The sequence below is a fragment of the Uranotaenia lowii genome, chromosome 2 (genome assembly GCF_029784155.1).
Source record: "Uranotaenia lowii strain MFRU-FL chromosome 2, ASM2978415v1, whole genome shotgun sequence".
In the NCBI taxonomy this organism is placed as follows: domain Eukaryota; kingdom Metazoa; phylum Arthropoda; class Insecta; order Diptera; family Culicidae; genus Uranotaenia; species Uranotaenia lowii.
In genome coordinates this window covers 272,539,138-272,549,686 of record NC_073692.1, presented here as the reverse complement: position 1 = coordinate 272,549,686, position 10,549 = coordinate 272,539,138, and the positions used below count along the sequence as shown (strand labels likewise).

Genomic DNA, 10,549 nt, shown 5'->3' with positions numbered 1-10,549 from the left:
TTACCGACTATTTTTTACAGAGGTTACCTTATTTTAACGGCCGACGTCCTGTTTTAAGTTGATGGTACTTATCGTAGTCGCCTAGAGGTTGGCGATTGCTGCTTAGTGGAGATCGCAGGAAGCAACCAGCGTAGGAGACTTTGCGTGACCCGGGGGCGCTCAAACCACAACCGAGTGGACTACTGCTGGTAGCTCCTTGACGTAGGTGGGTTATCGGATGGTGACGTAACCGAATGAAGCGGAAGCCGATACAGCCTTCAGGGTGGCCAGGATCCCTTCCCGGGAGCTCTCAAACCACAACCGAGGATGACACTGCTGGGATTCCTAACGGAGTTAACTGGACCGTTACAACTTGGTAAACGGAACGGGTCTTGCCAGTTCAGATGACGTAGGGCATACCGCATGAAGCGACGCTGGATAGCCTCGATTCGTTCAGCCCCATTCTGGTAGAAAGTACACCAAACAGCTGAAGCATACTCGAGGATGGAACGAACTATACAGCAGTAAAGACTCTTCAGGCAGTACACGTCTTTGAAGTCTTTGGCCATGCGAAATAAGAATCCGAGGTTTCTGGATGCTTTGTCGACGATGCAGTTTTTGTGAGTCTTAAACTCCAGCCATTGATCGAGAATAACGCCCAGAGATCGTTGATGTGGTCCACCCGAGAAATGATTTCGTCTCCGAGAGCATATTCCGCATAAATGGGGTGTCGCTTACGAGAAAATGATACTGTAGTGACCGGACGTCATTCGCGAAACACGTTTCAATTTTCAACTACCGGATCAATTCCATCAACCGTCTATGCTTTCAAAATATCTTTTCTCAACTGCCTTCTTTTCTCACAGTAACTCAAGAGCCCTGCAATTATGGATTCTCGAATACTGTTCAAACAATCTTCTTTAACGCACACCAATATGCAGGCTTTATTCAAACTGAGATTCATCGGTGACACTCTCGAATTTAAGCACACTCTCATGTCTCAACTTCACGAAGGCTATGGCTGTAATGTATGACGTTTCTATGTATCATAGTTTCCTCTGTACCTATTATTACATGTACCTTGAACTCTCAATAAACACACCAGATATTCACCAACGTTACATGGTGTCAGAAGCTGTGGCTTTTAGTCAGCAGAAAAAACTGTTTTTCAAACGAATAAAGTCATCGGATTGTAAAAAATTTTCCTGATCGCGTGAAACACAGTGCGAGGATCGTGAAGATTGTCGATTTTACGGGAAGTGGCTGTGAAAATATCGAGAAATTCGATCACAAAGTTTTCGGGCAAGCAGGAGACAAAATGGCGGCCGCACAGGCAGCAGGATTAAAGCCACCAAAACCTTTGGTTTTGGGTGACAACATGGCTGAAGTGTGGAAATCTTGGACCCGCCAGTTTGTTTGGTTTGCTACAGCGACACAGCTGAATGACAAACCACCACAAGTGCAAGTAGCCACTTTCATGACAGCGATTGGGGCGGATTGCATTCGTATCTTTGATACAATCAATCTTACGCCGGAAGAAGAAAATAATCTAGTAGTGATAAAGGCCAAGTTTGATGAATATTTCATCCCCAAATCATGTGTGACATACGAACGTTACGTGTTCAACCAAATTTCTCAAAACGAAGATGAGTTGACAGAAACTTTCATAGCGCGAGTGAAAGAACAAGCAAAAAAGTGTGACTTCGTGCAATTGCACGATTCCCTGGTGAAAGATAGGATCATAATTGGGTTGAAATTCACCAAACTAATGCCGCAACTCCTAAATGACTCATTGACCCTGGACAAAACAATCGAAATGTGTCGGAACCATGAGTTGACTGCCAGGCAGTCCCAAGCGATGGTCTCCGTCGCAGTTGCTGAGAAAGTGGAAGTCTTGAAAATGGACAGAAGAGAAAGAAAAAGTGAAAGAAAAGTGGACATGAAATTAAACAAACAAAGATACGAGAGTGATGAAAATATACAGTGTGAAAAGTGTGGAAGAAATCATAAAAAGTTTAAGTGTCCTGCTTACGGAAAGGAATGCTATACTTGTGGCCGCAGAGGACATTTTGCCACTCATTGTCTCATTGAAAATGGGAGTGGTGAAAGTTCAGAAGAAGAGCTGTTTATCGGTGCACTGGAAGCCTTGGATGAAGGAGAGGATTGGTTCGAAACAGTGAAAGTTAATATCAGCAAAGTTTCGGTGAAATTAGATACTGGTGCCCACTGCAATGTTCTCCCACTTTGGATGGTAGAGAAATTAGACCTGTTGCTGCTAAAACCCTCGCCAACAAAGTGGTTGCTGACGTTCTCCAATCACAAGATGCGAGTTCTAGGGGAAGTTGACCCAGTTTGCACCGTAAAGCAAAAGCAGTCCCGGATTACGTTCAAAGTGGTCGAGGAACGAGTAATACCATTACTCGGTAGGAAAACATGCATTGCACAGAATCTGATAACTCGAATCGACTCTCTCGAGATAGATGACGTCGAGGTGTACGATGGTCTTGGTTGTTTGAAGGGCTACATTTATGACATCGACCTAGTAGAAAACGCACAGTGGGAAAGTCGACCAGCCAGGCACGTTCCCCACAGTATTCGGGACCAAGTGAAGAAAGAACTTGATGCAATGGAAAAACTGGGAGTCATCGAAAGGATTCATGAGCCTACACCAGTAGTAAGTGCCATGGTTTTAGTTCGCCGTAACAACAAATTAAGAATCTGTATTGATCCATCACAGGTCAATCAAAATTTGCTGAGACGTCATCACCCGCTGACGACAATGGAAGAAATTTCTGCCAGACTGAAAAATTCAAAGTGTTTCTCCATATTAGACTGCAAAAAAGGGTTTTGGCAGATTCGTGTCACAGAAAGAACATCCAAATACCTCACATTCGGTACCCCTTGGGGAAGGTACTGTTGCAAACGGCTCCCTTTTGGTTTGGCATCAGCACCAGAAGTATTCCAAAAGGTTATGCAAGATATTTTGGAAAGAATAGATGGAGTTGAGTGTTCAATGGACGATGTACTGATACATGCCGAGAACGAGTCTCACCTGGAATCAATCACCAAGGAAGTTATAAGCCGCATCATTGCCTCCGCTAAATAAAGAAAAATGCATATTTAACAAACCGAAGGTAAAATTCCATGGACATCTTGTGACATCAGGAGGTCTAATGGCAGTTCCTGATAAGCTGACAGCTGTTCTGAACCTCAAAACACCATCCAACAAATTGCAGCTGCAGCGGGCGTTGGGGATGATTACATATCTGGCCAAATTTGTTCCGAATTTGTCGGCTATAACAGCCCCACTACGAGCGCTACTCTCCAAAGACACGGCTTGGTCCTGGGAAAGCGAACAGGAGATTGCGTTCCAGAAAATAAAAAAGCTCATGATCTCCCCACCCGTACTGGCATTTTATGACGTCAATCTTCCCATTGTCCTTTCAGTAGACGCCAGTTCGAATGCATTGGGAGCTATGCTCATGCAGGAAGGAAGACCAGTTGCCTACGCTTCTAAAGCTTTGTCCAAGGCTGAAATGAACTACACTCAAATAGAAAAAGAAGCAGCAGCTATTAGATTTGCTTGCCGAAGATTTCATCAATATATCTACGGGAAAGCACTCAAAGTCGAAACAGACCACAAGCCTCTCGAATCTATCTTTCGGAAACCTTTGGATAGAGCTCCGCCAAGATTACGCAGAATAAGACTAGAAGTTGCACAGTATAACCCACAAGTCGTTTATGTTAAGGGAAAGAGCATACCGATTCCGGACATACTCAGCCGTGACGTTGCACACAGCATTGAACCGGAAGCAGAAGAAGAACAACTAGAGGTTCATCTAGTTCTGCAAATGCCGAAAGATTCGTGCAAAGAGCTACGGCATCATACTGAGTCTGATTCGGAAACTCGCCTGCTGAAGGAGGTTATTTTACGAGGCTGGCCGGATCTAAAAGAAGATGTTTCTCTGGAGCTAAAAAAGTATTGGTGCTTTAGAGACGAGTTAGCTGTGTATGATGGGCTGGTATTCAAATCTAATCAGGTGGTAGTGCCACTGGGATTGAGGAAGAAAATGTTGAATGCAATTCACAGCGGTCACTCTGGTATTCAGTCCTGTATCCGGCGAGCAAAACAGGTCGTGTTTTGGGTGAATATGAATACCGATATCCAGAATCTGGTTGAAGGATGCAGCATCTGCCAACGTCATCAGCGCTGCAATACGAAAAGCACAATTGCTTCAAAGGATGTTCCTGAGTTGCCTTTCGAAAGAGTTGCTTCGGATTTGTTCCATTTTCGAGGCGCAGACTACGTGGTCATCGTAGATAGTTACTCAAACTTCTTTGATTTCAAAAAACTCTCGGATCCTACGTCTGAAGCTGTCATCTTGGAATTGAAAACATGGTTTTCAGTGCACGGTATACCAAAAATCGTTGAATCGGACAACGGTCCACAATATAGCTCCGAAAAGTTTCGCAAGTTTGCTAATGATTGGGGTTTCGAGCATCTAACATCCAGTCCGCATTTTCCCCGTGCAAATGGGTTAGCTGAACGGTACGTACAAGTTAGTAAGAACATTTTGAGAAAATGCGCAGAAGATCAAAGCGACATTTATTTGGCACTCATCCAAGCAAGAAATACTCCACGCAGCGAGTCAATTCCTTCGCCCAATGAACGCTTGATGGGAAGACTGGTTCGTTCAAACCTGCCGATTACGAAAGAAGCCCTTCGGCCAAAAGTTTTTGACAATATAAGAGAAGCTATTATCAGTGAGAGAGATCAGCAGAAACAATACGCAGATAGAAGTGCTCGTATTCCGCCACAATTTTGTACAGGTGAAAAAGTTCAACTACAAGACCCTAAATCTAAATTGTGGTCCTATGGTGAAGTTTTGCCGCGATTGGAGGATGGTCGGTCTTACATTCGGACGGAGAAAAGACATTGCGTCGAAACACACATCACCTGCGCCGGTCCAACGTACACGAACCGAGTACTCATCACAAGTCTCCGGAGTCAAACATTGAGGGCAGCGAAATATTGGCAGAATCTCAAGTGGAAGAAAGGTTACCCGCAAGCGAGCCGACTCAAGATTGTAGAAGTCCCCGGCCTCAAGGAAGTTCAACCAGATCGGGAAGGGTGGTTAAATCTAATCAACAATCAGACTTTGAATACTACTGAAGAAGAAAGATGTAATGTATGACGTTTCTATGTATCATAGTTTCCTCTGTACCCAAGGATGGGAAAATTCATTCACCAGCATGAACGCCAATGATTCTCAATCTCCGCTCCGTTTACGATGGTAGCATCGGCGATGCGAGCGTGAACAGACGATCGCCGATTGGTCGGATTGGCAATCCGAATGAATGAACTTTAAATACGTTCGGGTGAACGAAACGATTCCCGAAACATTTGCCGCGGTTAACTGGATCGTTTTTTATTTTCACCACGACGTTCGTTGGATGAATTGATTCGCAAGTGAATGTCGAAACACAATCGCCAAACGATTGTAAGATTGCATTCGCGAATGTTTCCGTAACCGGTAAAGGATTGCGCCATCACGTGCTTGTTTTTCGGCTAATTTTGTGCGTGTTTTAGCCCCCGCGCTCGCTGATGGTTTGTTTTCTCATGATGTTATTTCAATTCATGTTCGAATGAAAACAGTCAGCATAAAGTTAGAAAAAATGGACTTTTCCACTTTGCTTAAATAACTAAATGGACAAAGAGGAAGTTTGTAAATGCCCACTCTTGCTCATGAAGCGAAGAGATTTAGTCTTTGTCTGGGACATTTTTTGTAACCAATATTGCCAAATAATAATCAAAATATGTTGAAATCGCAAAGCTATTTAACAATTTGATTAGTTTAAACATCCTGAATAGCAAAAAGGACATATTTCGATCTTTGCTTTATTCCGAAATTAAGCTCGAAAAATGTTGCGAAAATTCAAAGTTCGTAATGAAGTTGTACTTATCCCATAGTTTCATAAATGTTATTGCATACTCAGCAACAGATTCTTCATTTTAAATTTAGAATTAATAATTCTAAGTTCTAAATTCTAAATTTTAAATTCTATATTCTAAATAATAAATTCTAATTTCAAAATTCTAAATTATTAATTCTAAATTCTAAATTCTAAACTCTACATTCTAAATTCTAAATTCTAAATTTTAAATTCTAAATTCTAAATTCTAAATTCTAAATTCTAAATTCTAAATTCTAAATTCTAAATTCTAAATTCTAAATTCTAAATTCTAAATTCTAAATTCTGAATTCTAAATTCTAAATTCTAAATTCTAAATTCTAAATTCTAAATTCTAAATTCTAAATTCTAAATTCTAAATTCTAAATTCTAAATTCTAAATTCTAAATTCTAAATTCTAAATTCTAAATTCTAAATTCTAAATTCTAAATTCTAAATTCTAAATTCTAAATTCTAAATTCTTAATTCTAAATTCTTAATTCTACGTTCTAAATTCTAAATTCTAAATTCTAAATTCTAAATTCTAAATTCTAAATTCTAAATTCTAAATTCTAAATTCTAAATTCTAAATTCTAAATTCTAAATTCTAAATTCTAAATTCTAAATTCTAAATTCTAAATTCTAAATTCTGAATTTTAAATTCTAAACTCTAAATTCTCAATTCTAAATTCTAAATTCGTAATCCTAAATTCGTAATCCTAAATTCTAAATTCACGATTCCAAATCCTTGATCTCAAATTCTCAATTCTAATTTCTTGATTCTAAATTTCAATTGATTATTTTTGAAGTAATTAATTTTCAAATTTAATGTTAACATAAAAAATTAAGAATTGAAAATTTATGATAAGAAATTTTGAATTCAATGTAGGATTTCTAAAAGGAATAAACTATTTAGAATTGAAAAACTACAATTTCGAATTCACAATTCAAATTTAAAAATTAAGAATATAGCCTTGAGAATGTAGTGCTAAATGTTTGGAATTGTGTGTTGAGAATTTCGAATTTGGAATTCAGAATCTAAAATAATGAATTGAGAATTTAGAATTAAGAATTTAGAATTTAGAATTTAGAATTTAGAACTTAGAATTTAGAATTTAGAACTTAGAATTTAGAATTTAGAATTAAGAATTTAGAATTTAGAATTTAGAATTTAGAATTTAGAATTTAGAATTTAGAATTAAGAATTAAGAATTAAGAATTAAGAATTAGAATTTAGAATTTAGAATTTAATAGTAAGATTTAGACTTAAGAAGTATTAATCTAGATATTAGAATTAAGAATTTAGAATCAAGAATTGAGAAGTTAGAATTTAGAACCCAGAATTTATAATTTTAAACTTTGAATTTAGAATTTAAAAATACGAATATAGAATTTAGAATTATGAATTCAGAATTCAGAAATCAGAATTTAGAATTGAGTATATAGAATTTAGAATAAAGAATTTATATTTAAAAACCTAGAATTAAAAATTAAGAATGGAGAACTAAGAATTGAGAATTCAGGATTCATGAATTAAAATTTCGAATTGAGGTTTAGAATTAGAATTTAGATTACAACAAAAAAATTGTTCTAGTGGACAAAGACCAAAACCCCGCGCTTCGTGAAAAAGAGTGGAAATTAAACCCTTTCATTTGTCCGTTTATTTATCCACGCAATGTGCAAAAGTTCACATTTTTACTAACTACATAAATGCTGAATGTTCTTATTCGAATATAAATTGAAATAACATCATGAGAAAACAAACCTAACCGGGGGCTAAAACATGCACAAAATAAGCCGAAAAACAAGCACGTGATGGCGCAATCCTTTACCGGTTACGGAAACATTCGCGAATGCAGTCTTAAATACAATCGTTTGGCGAATGTGTTTCGACAATCATTTGCGAATCAATTCATCCAACGAACGTCGTGGTGAAAATAAAAAACGATCCAATTGAACGCGGCGAATGTTTCGGACTTCGTTTCGTTCACCCGAACGTATTCAAAGTTCATGCATTCGGGATTGCAATCGTTAGTGTTCATTCTGGTGTGTGAACTTTTTCCTTTCCCGATTGCTTCGATTGGCAGTTAGAACTGAATGAGTTCACCACGGATTGCAGATTGAATGTACTTCGATCCGATTTTTTCCATGCCTGTCTGTACCTATTATTACATGTACCTTGAACTCTCAATAAACACACCAGATATTCACCTACGTTACAATGGCCTTCTCATTTTCACGTTCACGTTTATCTGAATTCAATCAGCTTAACTATTCTTACTATTCAACTATTCTAATACTCCTATTCCCTACAGATACGACCGAGCATTTACTGCGATTCAGGGGCAGGCAACTCAGGTCACACCATTGAGCAAACACATTGAACTGCTGCTGCAGGAAATTGATGTCCTCTTGGCCGTTTATGGTGTGAAAGAGTTTCAGGTCGTCGGCATATGCAAGTTTTTTGCAGTCAAGGAGCGAGAGTACGTCATTAAAATATATCACGAAAATTAGTGGTCCTAAATGGCTTCCTTGAGGCACGCCGGAGCAGGCAAGAGAATGATTTGAAAAGGAGTCACCAATCTGAACGGATAACTTTCGACCTGTTAAGTAACTATGGAACCAGTGCAAAAGGGATCCACAGAAACCCAGACGTTCCAGCTTTGCGATAGCGATATCGTGGTTCACCTTGTCGAATGCAGCAGAAAGGTCAGTATATATGGCATCAGTTTGGGTTTTCATAGCAAAGCTGTCTTGCACAAAAGATGTGAAGGTGAGTAAGTTGGTAGTCGTGGATCGTTTAGGCATGAACCCGTGTTTATTATTGGAAAGTTGGTGCTTGAAGAACGAGTTAATGGGATCCAAGATAACCAATTCAATCAATTTGGCCATCGCGCATAGAGCTGTAATTCCGCGGTAGTTGTTAACGTCTCTCTTGTCACCCTTCTTGTGAACGGGAAACATGTAAGCTTCCTTCCATAGTGAGGGAAAGATTCCAACATCCAGCGATGATTGGAAAATATGCCGAATAGGAAACAGCAAAAGTGGCATAAAACGCTTAAAAAAAGTAGCAGGTATACCATCCGGGCCCAAAGATGTAGAGTTTTTCAGCTTAACTGTCGCTTTCGATATGGATGCATCGTCGATTCTGATACCGTTAAACGAAGAAGGTGTAGGCAATATATTTCTCACAGCTCTAGCCAGTTGCTCAGGAGAAATGGATCCAGTTGTAAAACTTCTTGGCAAAAAGATCACAAATTTCGGGATCAGAGTTCACTTGTCGCTGTTCAGGAACATGTGAGACGGAAGCCCTGTTTCTCTCCGCTGATTTTTCACGTGCTTCCAAAAAGATTTCGGACTGCTCTTGAAATTCTGTTGTATCCGATTAATATAATTCTGGTAGCAACACTTAATGGTTTTCTTATAGGCAGAATTCAATTTGCGATATTTGTTCTTAGTGTAGAGAGACTTGTGTTTGTTGTAGTTGCGTAGTGCGCGCTGCTTAGCCGTCTTAAGTCCCGAAGACTTCCAGTAACCCAGGGGGTCCGTAGATTGGTAGCCGTGCTACGTTTCGGCACATGGCGATCGATGATGTAGTTCGGGATGTTCGCAAACGTCTCGGGAGCTGCATTGGGATTAGAAAAATCGAGCTCAGCCTCCCAATCAATAGATTGCAGGACGAGGGATATGGCTTCGAAGTCAACGTTCTTAAAATTGTTATGGGAGTTGGCTTCCCGTAGGCAAAGCTACGAATAAATGATTCTCAAAAAACTTTAAATTTTAGTTTGATTTATAATTTTGGCAACATTTCACCCCTCATTCCCCTATTACATTGCGATCAGATATTAATTGTCACTTACGGCATCCTCCATGAAAGCGCTGCAGCGCACTGTGTGGCCACGGTTCCGCTTCATCCTCTGCCCTGATGTGGGCAAACTTTCCTTCGCCGCCTTCGGTGCTAGTTTCGGATCTGCTGCCGTTTTCGTTTTGCCCCAAGTGGCCGATGCCACTGATGGATAGCAGCCTGCGCTGCTGATAACGCAGTGGGGACGAAACTGATGATTACAATATGTGGCTGGTGGCCATCCTTGTGCTGCCACTGGTACAGCCAACTGCCTGCTGATGAAGCTGCCAAATCACCCTGTGGACGATTCCACGTCGTTTCTGCTGGCACTCAGTTTTGGCCACCACCTTGGCTTATTTGCCGTTCTTTTCCTTCGGAGGCTCTCTCCGCCGGAAGTCAATCGCCGGATGGGACGTGTAGTGATGAAATGCACTGGGGTAGAGAGAAAAAAGGGGCCCTGCGAATGCGGGACACAATTTGGTCACATCCTTTCCTGACCGGTGTTTAGAAATTTCGAGGGTACTTTCTAGACCCCTTTTCTTGTTGACTCTTTCCCCGATGCCAATCGCTCCGGGCGTGGCAGAGGATTTTCCTTGGCTTCCCTATGGAAAATGATCCATTTAGCTTTTGGCTTTTCGTTATGAAAGCAGGGACTTACCCTATTGGATCGGCGTTGATCCTTGCTCGGTCGTTGGTGGACCACGGATTCGGAAGGTAAAAGTGCGATGTGGATCTGCGGTTTTGGTTAGGTTAGTGGTTAGTTCAGGTGCTGTT

At 40.1% G+C, this 10,549-nt stretch overlaps 1 protein-coding gene across 1 annotated transcript; it reads left to right on the top strand.

The window, feature by feature from the left end:
- Positions 1–1,297: 1,297 nt before the first annotated feature.
- On the top strand, positions 1,298–3,085 carry LOC129742656 (uncharacterized protein K02A2.6-like). Its single transcript, XM_055734583.1, has one exon. It carries the CDS (start codon positions 1,298–1,300, stop codon positions 3,083–3,085), a length of 1,788 nt encoding a protein of 595 aa, XP_055590558.1.
- The last annotated feature ends 7,464 nt before the right edge of the window (positions 3,086–10,549 follow it).

Coding starts and splice junctions, on each gene's coding strand:
- LOC129742656 (XM_055734583.1), top strand. CDS start 1,298: ATGGCGGCCGCACAGGCAGCAGGATTAAAGCCACCAAAACCTTTGGTT.